This window comes from Pseudophryne corroboree, chromosome 2, assembly GCF_028390025.1.
Source record: "Pseudophryne corroboree isolate aPseCor3 chromosome 2, aPseCor3.hap2, whole genome shotgun sequence".
NCBI classification, from domain to species: Eukaryota; Metazoa; Chordata; class Amphibia; order Anura; family Myobatrachidae; genus Pseudophryne; species Pseudophryne corroboree.
Window position 1 is genome coordinate 260803593 of NC_086445.1, and position 17380 is coordinate 260820972.

At 46.3% G+C, this 17380-nt stretch overlaps 1 protein-coding gene across 3 annotated transcripts in view; it reads left to right on the top strand.

The window, feature by feature from the left end:
• DDX23 (DEAD-box helicase 23) overlaps nucleotides 1–17380 on the top strand; it is a 94636-nt gene that overhangs the window by 66011 nt on the left and 11245 nt on the right. For all 3 annotated transcript variants that reach the window (XM_063952723.1, XM_063952721.1, XM_063952724.1), the window contains exons 7-12: nucleotides 2447–2580; nucleotides 3864–3976; nucleotides 4760–4903; nucleotides 6011–6236; nucleotides 6636–6781; nucleotides 7256–7433. In XM_063952723.1, the coding sequence (XP_063808793.1) occupies nucleotides 2447–2580; nucleotides 3864–3976; nucleotides 4760–4903; nucleotides 6011–6236; nucleotides 6636–6781; nucleotides 7256–7433 (941 nt within the window). The remainder of the gene's footprint in view (nucleotides 1–2446; nucleotides 2581–3863; nucleotides 3977–4759; nucleotides 4904–6010; nucleotides 6237–6635; nucleotides 6782–7255; nucleotides 7434–17380) is intronic.

Genomic DNA, 17380 nt, shown 5'->3' on the forward strand with positions numbered 1-17380 from the left:
CCGCGTCTCCTAGCAACCAGCCCATCATGTATCACTAGGACGCAATGTCTGCTCTGGCTCTGGAGGCAGGGGATAGGTGTAGCAGTGGGTAGTATTGCAGAATTACAACATTACAGCATGACAGGGCTGGCACTATCAAAATAACACCCCACCCAAAAAAGTTAATGAATATACACACTGACAGGATAACAGAAAAATAGAAAAAAGAGAAGCCTACTGGATCCACTTCCTCGGGACAATGTCCCCTAAAGGACTCCATGAACAGAATCCGCTCCATATGTTTACATAGATCTTCGTCCATTTTCAATAAATTTTGACTCCTATTTTTTCTATTTTTGTGTTATCCTGACAGTGCTGGGGTGTTCTGGCACCGTTGAGCTTGCTGGTCGTGGCTACACCGCACCCCTTGACCCACAGGCTTTAATATTTAGTATTTATTATTTGATTTTCTGTCCTATGATAATTGAGTCTTTGTGTTTTTATATCTTTGAACACAAGGACTCATCTGTGTGGTGTTTATGTACTCACTTGACTAAGGATTTCTTCTCTGAATTGGAGCTTTTGGAATGTTTTGGAATTATGGAGCTATAAATATTGTGGGAAGCCTATATAACCACCGATATATCCAGTGCATTTTTTATCTCGCAATTATACACTAATTTCTAGTTGTTTGATATATTGTATTATTATTTTTGATGGCAGCTATGCATGTCAGTGTGTATATTCATTAACTTTTTTGGGTGGGGTGTTATTTTGATAGCGCCAGCCCTGTCGTGCTGTAATGTTGTAATTCTGCAATACCCACTGCTACACCTATCCCCTGCCTCCAGCACCAGAGCGGACATTGCGTCCTAGTGATACATGCCGGGCTGGTTGCTAGGAGACGCGGGAAGACGCGCGCTGTGTCAGATGACGCGCGACCGGAAGTGCGCGATCTGAGACAGCAAGCGCGATGCGTTCCACGGCGGTGGCGTGCGTTCCACCGCCGGGAACAGCTTCCATTTATCTTTTTTATGGTTATTTCATTATTGCCTTTTTTATTTCTTTTTGCTGCTTGTAGTGATTAACCTACACACACTGGCCTTGGCTTTTTGGTGGACACTATACTAGTATTTTGAAGCAAATAGTAGATACGAGCTCCAAATTGGTTAGGAATTAATTGGTGGGCTGTCCCTTATGGTATTTATGGCTCCACAGGCAGGATGTGTGCAGGGGAGATGGCAGCCTAAAATTTTGGTCTTGACAAAGGTTCCATAGAGGACCGAAATGTTCACCTGGACCCTGTAAATTATGTGAGCTGAATTAAAGAAATCTCATTTTCACTATTGAAGAAGCCTGGTGAGTGCGTTCCTTGTCACTTTTTCTATGTTTGAGACAGCTTCTGGAGGGGACTGATCTCTGGCTATTGCACCCCAGCAGTTGTGATTGTGACAGTTCAGTTACATACATACATACATACATACATACATACACATACACACACACACACACACACACACACACACACACACACCTGAGCACGCTTACATGTATGGTACTGTTTCGATAATATTAGTGCATCAGTTTAAAACAAAACAATTTTCAGTTACATAGAATAAAATTTATTCATAAAAGTACAGAATAAAACATAATACGTATTTGTGATTTTACAGAGGACGTCTTCAAATATGTCCGGTTTTACATTCAGTTTTTGGTGTATTTCTTTGTTGAAACATACGATACAGAAGTAGAACAATAGATCGACCCAACGCATTTTGTCCCTATCGGGACTTTATCAGGGGTACTTTAGCAAAATGCTCAAACAATGATGTGAAGAAAATCTGATGAAATGTATAAACCTCTATTAAAACCAGGTTATCTGAATATGATACCAGATTAATAACTAGTATGAAAAATCTCAGTGTGATGTGTTTCCATTATGGAAAAACAGTGTCCATACACTAATATGCAGTATCTCAACGATGGTCTAAAATGACCGCTATGGAACAGATAAGGGTCTACCACTGAACTTTAGTAGATGCACAACAGCTGTATGTATGTGGGTGAGAATAGAATAAACCTAGGAGACTTGAAGCAGAATTTATATTTACATCACCTTTTTTAATTCTGACATGAGTGATGTAGCTCTTAGCCAAACAGATACAGCAAGGCTTTTTATTTTCTTCACTATTTGACAAGTAAAATGTTCTTCTATCCAGACTCAAGTATTTTCAATAAGTGTTAACTTCCTACTTCTCTTCATCTTTCCAAAACTGTATAGAATTGGCCGCCTCTTAATAGGACCGTGTACTGTTATAAGTCTGTTACTGAATCCAGTATATTGTGAGGCGAATTTAAAGCGATGGGAACATTTTTCATTGTGCACTACTGTCCGAATATTCTGTGTAAGTTGACCCTACTTTGACTTCATTGGAAATATGTCTTGGTCTGTGTTATCCATTTGTAGAAGATCCACAGGAAAGGGAGAGGCGAGAACGGAGGGAGAGGATGGAGCGGGAAAATAACGGCAATGAGGATGATGAGGGAAGGATAAAAGTCAGAGAGGAGAAAGATAAAACCAAAGAACTACAGGCGATAAAGGTAAATATAAGCTGATGAAATGCAGACTGCACTGTTACTTGTCATGAAGATTAATAATGAGTGGGATAAATCTGGATGCATGAAGTGTTGGGGAAATGTGATGGGATAAAATTCTCTTCCCTGAAAGACTGTGTGCCTAATGGTTCCCATACACTTGTGCGATGCGACATAGCGGGGCATCGCACCTGAACTGCCAAAATGATTACCATGCGATAGATCGCATGGTAATCACGTGATGGGCACGTCACCGCCGAAAGCAGATTAGTGAGCTCTTAATATATTCACGTTCTCTGTAACCTTTAAGGATGAGCTTTCTCTGTGGTTTTAAGATGATCTGTAGATGCTATGTAGTAGTTGTTACAGCCTGCCAGTCTGTAAGAGATTGGTGACTCTTCACTGCACATCTCATGACTAATATTCATAAAACGCTATTCACAGTGACTTGGTCACAGCAGTGCTTCAGCCACCATTAGCTACCTGCTGTTTTGTGGTTCTTTGTATAATGAGCTTCAATAATAGTAGAACTATTCTTTTTAGTATTTTAAGCTATACTGTGTTAGTTTCTCTTGACTGGAAGAACGCTCTGTATGCTGCATTACTTCTGTAAAAATTGTCGGACACCCAATTTAAATGAATAAAACACCATGTTACAGCTTTACGGATAACGAGTAGAATTTATTTTCCCTATCTGTCCTTGTAATAAGACGAGAATGAGAGCATCAGAATAAATCTTTGCTGGTAACATTCTGTCCTCTCAGTGTACAAAGCAGGATACCGCCCTCCTTTGCTAAAGATTGACATGCCCACTCAGTCAGCATCCTCCAGGTTTACTGAGCCGCAGTAATAATTTTATTGGTCTCACTGTTTGATTAAGCCGATGGTGAATATGCTAGATTGGCACTTGCATGGGTGTAACATAATATTCTGGTTAGTATGTTTCACCAGAAGGTAAATGTCTTAAGGTGCCTTGCTTGCACCATTTGGGCACTATAGAGGTACAGCATAGAGGTCCCCCTTTACTTTGATCAGTGCGCTCTTGTTATCTTTTCACACAGCAGTAACGTTTCCAGCAATACACTAATTAATTCATGCTATATGTAGCTTGGGAGTGAACCGTCAAATTTGTCATTTTACAAATGGCTTGAAACATTGTTAATGCATTACCATTCCAAGAGAACTTTATCAGTCTAGGTTTTGTCCCTGGGGGAGTGCAGGTGAAGGCATCTGGAATAACGGAACAATGTGCTCGTTACAACTGACACATATACTGTCACTCCTCATAGGAACGTTACCTGGGTGGTATAAAGAAGAGGAGACGCACTCGCCATTTGAATGACAGAAAGTTTGTGTTTGAATGGGACGCATCGGAGGATACTTCAATTGACTATAACCCTCTGTAAGTAGAGATTAACCATGAAAACAACAAATTATTATATCCTCAATAGCACGTACACCTTTATTGCAGCTTCCCTGCCACTTGTAATAGCATGGACACTGATTGGATCCATGGCATGCAGTCACTGGTCTTCTGCTCTATCCTATATTTTCTGTGCTGTCCTATTGATAAATAGAGTATGATTTAAGGTAACATGCGTGTACTTTTGTATTTTTTTTTTTACTTGTATGTAAGCTGAATTTAAATCAGTTATACATTGCATGATTTTTTTATTAAATCCAGCCCTGTTCAGCATTGTATGGTACGGTGTTCGCTACATTTATTCTTAGACACAGAGCAATGTGTTATGGCCTTTTCTTGGTTTCGTCATATATAGACTGGACTGTCTCCGTCATTATCATCTCCCCTTTAGCAAACACCTGAGATTGGAGACCTATGTCCGTATATACTGCCAGTCTAGCACTATCGCATGTATGATTCCATGGCTCTTATGTTTGTTACTAATATTCTTCTACATGATATAACCACTGCTGTAGTGCAGTCATCAGGAACTCTGGGATGTGCTGCAATATGCTTTTTTTTTGTAGATGTTGAGGTATTCCAAATATGACATTTCCAGTTTATGGAAAGTTCCAGACCCTAATTTAGCTCGTGAGAGTAATTGTGGGATTCGCTGTGAAGATTTGCTCAGCAGACAGTTGTCTCACTGTTTATGAAGCACCTGGTCTGTGACATCCCACATGTATGTAGCTACATCCATCCCTGGTTTGTCCTCTCTTTTAGGTACAAGGAACGACACCATGTCCAGCTTCTTGGTCGTGGCTTCATTGCAGGTATAGACCTAAAACAACAGAAGCGAGAACAGTCCCGGTTCTATGGGGATCTGATGGAGAAGAGGCGGACCCTGGAGGAGAAGGAGCAGGAGGAGTAAGTGGGCCTCATTAACTAGCTATCTGGAGAAAAAAAAGACCCTAATTTCAATTAAATACAAAGAATGTGTTTTAATTGACATATGTAAGTAAACCTTTGAATACTGCAAAGTGTTGAATTACATGGCATCTGCATGTCATTATTCACTATATCCGATCAGCTGTTTTTTTTGTTGGGGATGCAGGCAGAATGTCGAGTCATTATGTTGTCAGTTGCTATGTAGACATTAGAGCACAAGGATATGCACTGAAACTGGAGGGGAAACTTGAGGAGAAATTACCTCACAGAAAGGGTAGTGGATAAGTGGAATAGCCTTACATCAGAAGTGGTAGAGGATAAGACAGTAGAGCAATTTAAACATGCAAGGGATAGACCTAAGGATATCCTTACAAAGAAATAAGGATCAAATAGGGTTTGAGGTTACAATATGGTTAAAAAAAACACTAAAAAAAACAAAGGGGCAGACTAAATGGGCCAAGTGGGTCTTATTGATCATCAAATTCTATGTTCCATATCTACAGAATGCCGACATGACGGCATGTTGACGTTCTGCATTAGGGCTAGACTGCAGGAAGTTAGGACTAGTGTTGGGCTGTGGGAGGTTGGGGCTATCATTGGGATAGCAGTGCAGCCTATCCATTTACTAGGAGCAATGACGTCACTGATGGACAGATGATCATTTCCACTTACTATGTGTATACAAGACCTCCACTGTAGCTCCCTGATGTCACAGGTACTTTCTGCTTATAAGCTGTTATTTCACAGTAATGTTCTTACAAGGTTATGGTCAGTGGCGGCTCCAGGACTGGGGCTACAGTGCCGTCCAAATTTCAAATGGAGAGCCACACCAACCTCCAGTGAGTCCCAGACGGCGATGTTTGGGGTGGGGTTTTTGGTGTGGCTCCCCTATGTGAATTTTGGACCATGGAGCAGCCCCACATTTGGAGCCACCACTGTTTATAGTAATTGGTAAGTATGCAGTATATCTATAGGTGCCAATAAAATGCCTCTGATTTTTAGAGAATGGAGAATCTAGCTTCCCCTTTATCCATATTGGCATCTAAGGAGACTCTAGGTATAACGCATTGTTTTGCATACAAACAGGGTGCGGCTGCGCAAGGTGAGGAAGAAGGAAGCTAAGCAGCGCTGGGATGACAGACACTGGTCACAGAAGAAGCTTGATGAAATGACAGACAGGGACTGGCGTATCTTTAGGGAGGATTACAGCATCACCACCAAGGGTGGCAAAATTCCCAACCCCATCCGCTCCTGGATTGACTCCTCTCTGCCGCCTCATATCCAGGAAGTTATTGACCAGTGTGGATACAAGGTGTGTTGTAATATGAGAGATTACTGGAGTTATTCTCTGAAGCATAGATTAATCTGGTAAGGAGTGACTGAAGGCATGAAGTTCCCTGTTGTAGTCTAGTCCACATGTATCCAGCCCAAACCTCTATTTTAAGAAGAACCCTACTCTTTGGTTACAACATCGAGTACAGATTATATATTATGATTAATATGGTTTTGGACTCCTTGCTGTAGAGTGGTAAACCATAATCCAAAGTAGCAGAGCCTATTTTAAGACGTGTTTAGCTGAGAAAACTGTGGGTTTATGTTGCATGGTAGACAGAGATTAGCATGTGTCTCACCACCTTGCTTGTGCCCCTAAGAGAATGGGACTAGCTACTTTTTCATTATCTGAACCGTATCTTGTCTTTAACGTCTACAGGAACCAACACCCATTCAGAGACAAGCCATTCCTATTGGTCTGCAGAATCGTGACATCATTGGTGTGGCTGAGACTGGCAGTGGTAAAACTGCTGCTTTCCTCATTCCCCTGCTGGTCTGGATCACAACTCTGCCCAAGATTGACAGGTCAGAGGAACCTTACTATTGTACATGCATTCTGCTTGATAGAAGAGATAACTAACAATGGGATCGATTCAATTAAATGTGATTTGAGTAATGCCGGAAATAGGTCCCGGAGCTATGTAATTCAGCATTCTGTTATGTCGGAGAATGCCGTTTCTCACGCTGTAAACTGGGTGTTTAGTTGCAAGAAAAGCCCTTCTCTAATTTAAGTGTCCCGCAACGATTCTGTTTGCGCTGCGCTAATGCACCAAACTGCATCGCTGCACTAGTTTTGTCTGATTTCTGCTCACACCTCAGGAGGTGTGCGAGCAGAATCCTGTGATTGGACTTAACAGTGCGCTAAATTGAATAGCTCCGGTACCTCCTTCCTGGCACTATTAACAGCGTGCTGAATTGAATCGACCCCAATCATTGTGATACTATCAAACCTCTTTGAAACACATTTGAGCGTTATCATTTACATTGCATCTTTTATAGGATTGAGGAGTCTGACCAGGGACCTTATGCAATCATTCTGGCTCCAACAAGAGAGTTGGCCCAACAGATTGAGGAGGAAACAATCAAGTTTGGAAAGCCACTGGGTATTCGAACTGTGGCTGTTATTGGAGGTATCTCTCGTGAGGACCAGGGATTCAAACTGCGAATGGGCTGTGAGGTAAGTCTTACCTTGGTGTTACATAAAGTGATTTGCTGGGGCACACCGGATTACCATAAAGTGTTTTGACAAGGAGATTGAGTACTTTAAATGGCAAAAGCTCATGCTCCATATCCTATTTTTTGAGTAGTAACTTCAATTTGTGTTCAGTAGATATGATTCTGGCTGCCGTCCTTCTGTGCTGGGCCCTGCGGGGAAGTCCCCATCCCTTTGGATCTTCCTCTCTGGTGTGGCTTTTTACTTAGCAAGCCCTCCAGTATGAAGAAAGCAACCATTTTCTGGGGATGCTGATCTGATGTAGCTTCATTTCTTCCTCATCTGCCCACTCATCTACAGGGAAGTAGTGGTGAGGTGAATTGACGTGTTGGACCTATTTTCTTTTTTTTCTTTTTTTTTATGGGCTGTTTTAGGTCTTTGACCTCTGTGACTCTTGTTGCTCCAAGTCCTCCTGGGTTGTGCAACTGCAGCTGTCCTGCCCTTTTCTTTGCTCATTTTCTCTGTCTGGGATGTGGCGTTCGTACAGGGCTTCGCCTCCATGAAAGGCAGTCGCAAAAATATTTACTTGCTCAAGATGTCACTCCACATTACCTTGTGCCTGGACCATGGTGGATGTCTTGTACATGGCACATGAGACAGATGATCAGTGGATGTGCTTACCTGTGAGTGCTCTCTCTCCTCCATTCGAGTTACATTAATCACCGTAAGTGACATTGGACTTCATATGAGTCAAAACTCCCTATAGACGTGCTAAGCTCTCAGTGATTTTCAAAGGTCTTGTCTGAATGCTTTTGAGAGGTGGGGCCAACATTGCTACCGCTGTCGCTTGCATAAATCACCATGGGGACTCCCAAAAGTGCCCTGGCCGTGATAGACTAGTAAGATCATGTATAGTCTGAAGAACAACGTTACAGCCATTGCAGGGATTTTCATCCCCAGCTGAAGAACTGGGATGCCGATTTCCTCAGCAGACAGATTTTGCCCAACTGAAGATTTTGAAAAACTGGTGGACTTGAGGGTAACATGAAGTTGACATCTCAGTTCAGTCACAAGGTGGCACACTGCTCTCTGAAAAGGGATCAACAGGCATTTCTGTTAGATGCCTTGTCTGTTACTAGGAGTTTCCATCAGATCTACTTGCTCCCTTCGGCAGCTATGCTTCTACTGGTATTCAAAGTTTTATAGAGAGTGCTTTTCAATTATTTCTCTGACGTCCTAGTGGATGCTGGGGACTCCGTAAGGACCATGGGGAATAGCGGCTCCGCAGGAGACTGGGCACAGCTAAGAAAGATTTAGGACTACCTGGTGTGCACTGGCTCCTCCCACTATGACCCTCCTCCAGACCTCAGTTAGAATCCTGTGCCCGGCTGAGCTGGATGCACACTAGGGGCTCTCCTGAGCTCCTAGAGAGAGAGTATATTTTAGGTTTTTTATTTTACAGTGAGATCTGCTGGCAACAGACTCACTGCAGCGAGGGACTAAGGGGAGAAGAAGCGAACCTACCTAACTGGTGGTAGCTTGGGCTTCTTAGGCTACTGGACACCATTAGCTCCAGAGGGATCGACCGCATGGAACCGGCAATTATTGTTCGGTCCCAGAGCCGCGCCGCCGGCCCCCTTACAGAGCCAGAAGCAAGAAGAGTCCAGAAAATCGGCAGCAGAAGACATCAGTCTTCACCAAGGTAGCGCACAGCACTGCAGCTGTGCGCCATTGCTCCTCATACACACTTCACACTCCGGTCACTGAGGGTGCAGGGCGCTGGGGGGGGGCGCCCTGAGCAGCAATAAAAACACCTTGGCTGGCAAATATATCACAATATATAGCCCCAGAGGCTATATATGTGATAAATACCCCTGCCAGAATCCATTAAAAAGCGGGAGAAAAGTCCGCCGAAAAAGGGGCGGAGCTATCTCCCTCAGCACACTGGTGCCATTTCTCCCTCACAGCTCCGCTGGAAGGAAGCTCCCTGGCTCTCCCCTGCAGTCTACACTACAGAAAGGGTAAAAAAGAGAGGGGGGGCACTAAATTTAGGCGCAATATACATATAGCAGCTATAAGGGGATATAATTTAGTTAATCCCTGTATTATATAGCGCTCTGGTGTGTGCTGGCATACTCTCTCTCTGTCTCCCCAAAGGGCTTTGTGGGTTCCTGTCTTCTGTCAGAGCATTCCCTGTGTGTGTGCGGTGTGTCGGTACGGCTGTGTCGACATGTTTGATGAGGAGGCTTATGTGGAGGAGGAGCAGGTGCCTATAAATGTGTTGTCACCCCCTGCGGGGCAGACACCTGAGTGGATGGACTTGTGGAAGGAATTACGCTAAAGTGTCGACTCCTTACATAAAAAATTTGACGGCATGCCAAATGCGGGGCAGCCGGCTTCTCAGCCCGTGCCTGCCCAGACGTCTCAAAGGCCATCAGGGGCTCTAAAACGCCCGCTACCTCAGATGGCAGACACAGATGTCGACACAGATACTGATACCAGTGTCGACGACGAAGAGACTAATGTAATGTCCAATAGGGCCACTCGTTATATGATTGAGGAAATGAAAAATGTTTTACACATTTCTGATGTGACCCCAGGTACCACAAAAAAGGGTATTATGTTTGGGGAGAAAAAACTACCAGTAGTTTTTCCCCCTTCTGAAGAATTAAATGAAGTGTGTGAAGTAGCGTGGGCTTCCCCCGATAAAAAATTAATAATTTCTAAAAAGTTACTAATGGCGTACCCTTTCCCGCCAGAGGATAGGTCACGCTGGGAAACACCCCCTAGGGTGGATAAAGCGCTTACGCGCTTATCAAAAAAGGTGGCACTACAGTCTCCGGATACGGACGCCCTAAAGGAACCTGCTGATAGAAAGCAGGAGCATCTTCTGAAGGCTATTTATACGCACACTGGTATTATACTGAGACCAGCTATTGCTTCAGCATGGATGTGCAGTGCTGCAGCTGCGTGGTCGGATTCCCTGTCGGAAAACATTGACACCCTAGACAGGGACACTATATTGCTAAACATAGAGCATATTAAAGACGCTGTCTTATACATGAGAGATGCACAGAGGGATATTTGCCGGCTGGCATCAAAAATAAGTGCACTGTCCATTTCTGCCAGGAGAGGTTTATGGACTCTGCAATGGACAGGTGATGCAGATTCTAAAAGGCACATGGAAGTTTCGCCTTATAAGGGTGAGGAGTTGTTCGGGGATGGTCTTTCGGACCTAGTTTCCACAGCAACAGCTGGGAAGTCAGCATTTTTACCACATGTCCCCTCACAACCAAAGAAAGCACCGTATTATCAGGTACAGTCCTTTCGGCCCCAAAAGAACAAGCGGGGTAGAGGCGCATCCTTTCTGCCCAGAGGCAGAGGTAGGGGAAAAAAGCTGCAGCATACAGCCAGTTCCCAGGAACAAAAGTCCTCCCCCGCTTCTTCTGCTAAGTCCGCCGCATGACGCTGGGGCTCAACAGGCGGAGCCAGGTACGGTGGGGGCCCATCTCAAAAACTTCAGCAATCAGTGGGCTCGCTCACAAGTAAATCCCTGGATCCTTCAAGTGGTATCTCAGGGGTACAGACTGGAATTCGAGACATTTCCCCCCCCCCCCCCCCCCCCCCCGCCGTTTCCTCAAATCTGCCTTGCCAACGACTCCCTCAGACAGGGAGGCTGTGATAGAGGCAATTCACAAGCTGTATTCCCAGCAGGTGATAATCAAGGTGCCCCTACTTCAACAAGGACGGGGTTACTATTCCACAATGTTTGTGGTACTGAAACCGGACGGTTCGGTGAGACCCATTTTAAATTTAAAATCCTTGAACACATATATAAAAAAATTCAAGTTCAAGATGGAATCGCTCAGGGCGGTTATTGCAAGCCTGGAAGAGGGGGATTACATGGTATCTCTGGACATCAAGGATGCTTACCTGCATGTCCCCATTTACCATCCTCACCAGGAGTACCTCAGATTTGTGGTACAGGATTGTCATTACCAATTCCAGACGTTGCCGTTCGGCCTGTCCACGGCACCGAGGGTATTTACCAAGGTAATGGCCGAAATGATGCTACTCCTTCGAAAAAAGGGAGTTTTAATTATCCCATACTTGGACGATCTCCTGATAAAGGCGAGGTCCAGAGAGCAGTTGTTGGTCGGCGTAGCGCTATCTCAGGAGGTGCTACACCAGCACGGTTGGATTCTGAATATTCCAAAGTCACAGCTGGTTCCTGCGACACGTCTACTGTTCCTGGGGATGATTCTGGACACAGTCCAGGAAAAAGTGTTTCTCCCAGAGGAGAAAGCCAAGGAGCTGTCATCTCTAGTCAGAGGCCTCCTGAAACCGAAACAGGTGTCGGTGCATCACTGCACGCGAGTCCTGGGGAAAATGGTAGCTTCCTACGAAGCAATTCCATTCGGCAGGTTCCATGCCAGAACTTTTCAGTGGGATCTGTTGGACCAGTGGTCCGGATCGCATCTTCAAATGCATCGGTTGATAACCCTGTCTCCAAGGACCAGGGTGTCTCTGCTGTGGTGGCTGCAGAGTGCTCATCTCAAAGAGGGCCGCAGATTCGGCATACAGGACTGGGTCCTGGTGACCACGGATGCCAGCCTTCGAGGCTGGGGGGCAGTCACACGGGGAAGAAACTTCCAAGGACTTTGGTCAAGTCAGGAGACTTCCCTACACATAAATGTTCTGGAACTAAGGGCCATTTACAATGCCCTAAGTCAGGCAAAGCCCCTGCTTCAAAACCAGCCGGTTCTCATCCAGTCAGACAACATCACGGCAGTCGCCCATGTAAACCGACAGGGCGGCACAAGAAGCAGGACGGCGATGGCAGAAGCCACAAGGATTCTCCGATGGGCGGAAAATCACGTGTTAGCACTGTCAGCGGTGTTCATTCCGGGAGTGGACAACTGGGAAGCAGACATGACCTCCACCCGGGAGAGTGGGGACTTCATCCAGAAGTCTTCCAAATGATTGTAAACCGTTCGAAAAGGCCACAGGTGGACATGATGGCGTCCCGCCTAAACAAAAAGCTACAAAAGTATTGCGCCAGGTCAAGAGACCCGCAGGCGATAGCTATGGACGCTCTAGGGACACCGTGGGTGTACCGGTCGGTTTATGTGTTCCCTCCTCTTCCTCTCATACTCAAGGTACTGAGGATAATACGGAGAAGAGGAGTAAGAACTATACTCATTGTTCCGGATTGGCCAAGAAGAGCTTGGTACCCGGAACTTCAAGAAATGATCTCAGAGGACCCATGGCCTCTACCGCTCAGACAAGACCTGCTGCTGCAGGGGCCCTGTCTGTTCCAAGACTTACCGCGGCTGCGTTTGACGGCATGGCGGTTGAACACCGGATCCTGAAGGAAAAGGGCATTCCGGAGGAAGTAATTCCTACGCTGATTAAGGCTAGGAAAGAAGTAACCGCAAACCATTATCACCGCATATGGCGAAAATATGTTGCGTGATGTGAGGCCAGGAAGGCCCCAACGGAGGAATTTCGGCTGGGTCGATTTCTGCACTTCCTACAGTCAGGGGTGACTATGGGCCTAAAACTGGGTTCCATTAAGGTCCAGATTTCGGCTCTGTCGATTTTCTTCCAAAAAGAACTGGCTTCACTACCTGAAGTTCAGACATTTGTCAAGGGAGTGCTCCATATTCAGCCTCCTTTTGTGCCTCCAGTGGCACCGTGGGACCTCAACGTGGTGTTGGGTTTCCTAAAGTCACATTGGTTTGAGCCACTTAAAACCGTGGATTTAAAATATCTCACGTGGAAAGTGGTCATGCTTTTGGCCTTGGCTTCGGCTAGGCGTGTGTCGGAATTGGCGGCTTTATCATGTAAAAGCCCCTATTTGATTTTCCATATGGATAGGGCAGAATTGAGGACTCGTCCCCAGTTTCTTCCTAAGGTGGTATCAGCTTTTCACTTGAACCAACCTATCGTGGTGCCTGCGGCTACTAGGGACTTGGAGGACTCCAAGTTACTGGACGTAGTCGGGGCCTTGAAGATTTATGTTTCCAGGACGGCTGGAGTCAGAAAGACTGACTCGCTATTTATCCTGTATGCACCCAACAAGCTGGGTGCTCCTGCTTCGAAGCAGACTATTGCTCGCTGGATTTGTAGCACAATTCAGCTTGCGCATTCTGCGGCTGGCCTGCCGCAGCCTAAATTGGTAAAAGCCCATTCCACGAGGAAGGTGGGCTCTTCTTGGGCGGCTGCCCGAAGGGTCTCGGCTTTACAACTTTGCCGAGCTGCTACTTGGTCAGGGGCAAACACGTTTGCAAAATTCTACAAATTTGATACCCTGGCTGAGGAGGACCTAGAGTTCTCTCATTCGGTGCTGCAGAGTCATCCACACTCTCCCGCCCGTTTGGGAGCTTTGGTATAATCCCCATGGTCCTTACGGAGTCCCCAGCATCCACTAGGACGTCAGAGAAAATAAGATTTTACTCACCGGTAAATCTATTTCTCGTAGTCCGTAGTGGATGCTGGGCGCCCGTCCCAAGTGCGGACTGTCTGCAATACTTGTATATAGTTATTGTTACCTAAAAGAGTTATTGTTGAGCCATCTGTTGAGAGGCTCTGTTATGTTCATACTGTTAACTGGGTAAAATATCACGAGTTATACGGTGTGATTGGTGTGGCTGGTATGAATCTTACCCGGGATTCAAAATCCTTCCTTATTGTGTCAGCTCTTCCGGGCACAGTATCCTAACTGAGGTCTGGAGGAGGGTCATAGTGGGAGGAGCCAGTGCACACCAGGTAGTCCTAAATCTTTCTTAGCTGTGCCCAGTCTCCTGCGGAGCCGCTATTCCCCATGGTCCTTACGGAGTCCCCAGCATCCACTACGGACTACGAGAAATAGATTTACCGGTGAGTAAAATGTTATTTCTCTGACGTCCTAGTGGATGCTGGGGACTCCGTCAGGACCATGGGGAATAGCGGCTCCGCAGGAGACAGGGCACAAAATTTAAAAGTTTGACCACTAGGTGGTGTGCACTGGCTCCTCCCCCTATGACCCTCCTCCAAGCCTCAGTTAGGTTTTTGTGCCCGTCCGAGCAGGGTGCAATCTAGGTGGCTCTCATAAAGAGCTGCTTAGAGTAAAAGTTTTGATAGTTTTATTATTTTCAGTGAGTCCTGCTGGCAACAGGCTCACTGCAACGAGGGACCTAGGGGAGAAGAAGTAAACTCACCTGCGTGCAGGATGGATTTGCTTCTTAGGCTACTGGACACTAGCTCCAGAGGGACGATCACAGGTACAGCCTGGATGGGTCACCGGAGCCACGCCGCCGACCCCCTTGCAGATGCCGAAGTAAGAAGAGGTCCAGAAACCGGCGGCTGAAGGCTTTTCAGTCTTCATGAGGTAGCGCACAGCACTGCAGCTGTGCGCCATTGCGCTCAGGCACACTTCACACCGGCGGTCACTGAGGGTGCAGGGCGCTGGGGGGGGGCGCCCTGGGCAGCAATGTTAATACCTTTCTGGCTAAAAAGAATACATCACATATAGTCCATGAGGCTATATGGATGTATTTCACCCCTGCCAGGTCTCTGAAAAACCGGGAGAAGAGCCCGCCGGAATAGGGGGCGGGGCCTATCTCCTCAGCACACAGCGCCATTTTCCTACACAGCTCCGCTGCTAGGAAGGCTCCCAGGCTCTCCCCTGCACTGCACTACAGAAACAGGGTAAAAAACAGAGAGGGGGGGCATTTTTTGGCGATATTATATATATTTAAGCAGCTATAAGGAAACAACACTTATATAAGGTTGTTCCTATATAATTATAGCGCTTTGGTGTGTGCTGGCAAACTCTCCCTCTGTCTCCCCAAAGGGCTAGTGGGGTCCTGTCTTCTATCAGAGCATTCCCTGTGTGTCTGCTGTGTGTCGGTACGTGTGTGTCGACATGTATGAGGACGATGTTGGTGTGGAGGCGGAGCAATTGCCGGTAATGGTGATGTCACCCCCTAGGGAGTCGACACCGGAATGGATGGCTTTGTTTATGGAATTACGTGATAATGTCAGCACGCTGCAAAAGTCGGTTGACGACATGAGACGACCGGCAAACCAGTTAGTACCTGTACAGGCGTCTCAAACACCGTCAGGGGCTGTAAAACGCCCTTTGCCTCAGTCGGTCGACACAGACCCAGACACGGACACCGAATCTAGTGTCGACGGTGAAGAAACGAACGTATTTTCCAGTAGGGCCACACGTTATATGATCACGGCAATGAAGGAGGCTTTGCATATCTCTGATACTGCAAGTACCACAAAAAGGGGTATTATGTGGGGTCTGAAAAAACTACCTGTAGTTTTTCCTGAATCAGAGGAATTGAATGACGTGTGTGATGAAGCGTGGGTTACCCCTGATAAAAAAACTGCTAATTTCAAAGAAGTTATTGGCGTTATACCCTTTCCCGCCAGAGGTTAGGGCGCGCTGGGAAACACCCCCTAGGGTGGACAAGGCGCTCACACGTTTATCCAAACAAGTGGCGTTACCGTCTCCTGATACGGCCGCCCTCAAGGATCCAGCTGATAGGAGGCTGGAAAATACTCTAAAAAGTATATACACACATACTGGTGTTATACTGCGACCAGCAATCGCCTCAGCCTGGATGTGCAGTGCTGGGGTGGCTTGGTCGGATTCCCTGACTGAAAATATTGATACCCTGGATAGGGACAGTATTTTATTGACTATAGAGCAATTAAAGGATGCATTCCTTTATATGCGAGATGCACAGAGGGATATCTGCACTCTGGCATCAAGAGTAAGTGCGATGTCCATATCTGCCAGAAGAAGTCTATGGACACGACAGTGGTCAGGCGATGCGGATTCCAAACGGCATATGGAAGTATTGCCGTATAAAGGGGAGGAATTATTCGGGGTCGGTCTATCGGATTTGGTAGCCACGGCAACAGCCGGGAAGTCCACCTTTTTACCTCAAGTCCCCTCCCAGCAGAAAAAGACGCAGTCTTTTCAGCCGCAGTCCTTTCGTTCCTATAAGAACAAGCGAGCAAAAGGACATTCATATTTGCCCCGAGGCAAAGGAAAGGGTAAGAGACTGCAGCAAGCAGCCCCTTCCCAGGAGCAAAAGTCCTCCCCGGCTTCTGCAAAGGCCTCAGCATGACGCTGGGACCTTACAAGCGGACTCAGGGGCGGTGGGGGGTCGCCTCAAGAATTTCAGCGCACAGTGGGCTCACTCGCAGGTGGACCCCTGGATCCTGCAGGTAGTATCTCAGGGTTACAGGTTGGAATTCGAGAAGTCTCCCCCTCGCCGGTTCCTAAAATCTGCTTTGCCAACGTCTCCCTCAGACAGGGCGACGGTATTGGAAGCCATTCACAAGCTGTATTCTCAGCAGGTGATAATCAAGGTACCCCTTCTACAACAGGGAAAGGGGTATTACTCCACGCTATTTGTGGTACCGAAGCCGGACGGCTCGGTAAGACCTATTCTAAATCTGAAATCTCTGAACCTGTACATACAAAAATTCAAGTTCAAGATGGAGTCACTCAGAGCAGTGATAGCGAATCTGGAAGAGATCCTTCTTCGAAGAGAAGGCGTATTAATTATCCCTTACTTGGACGATCTCCTGATAAGGGCAAGATCCAGAGAACAGCTGGAGGTCGGAGTAGCACTAACTCAAGTAGTGCTCCAACAGCACGGGTGGATTCTGAATTTTCCAAAATCCCAACTGATCCCGACGACACGTCTGCTGTTCCTAGGGATGATTCTGGACACGGTTCAGAAAAAGGTATTTCTTCCGGAGGAGAAAGCCAGGGAGTTATCCGAACTCGTCAGGAACCTCCTAAAACCATGGACAGTGTCTGTGCATCAATGCACAAGAGTCCTGGGAAAAATGGTGGCTTCTTACGAAGCGATTCCATTCGGCAGATTCCATGCACGAATTTTTCAGTGGGATCTGCTAGACAAATGGTCCGGATCGCATCTGCAGATGCATCAGCGGAT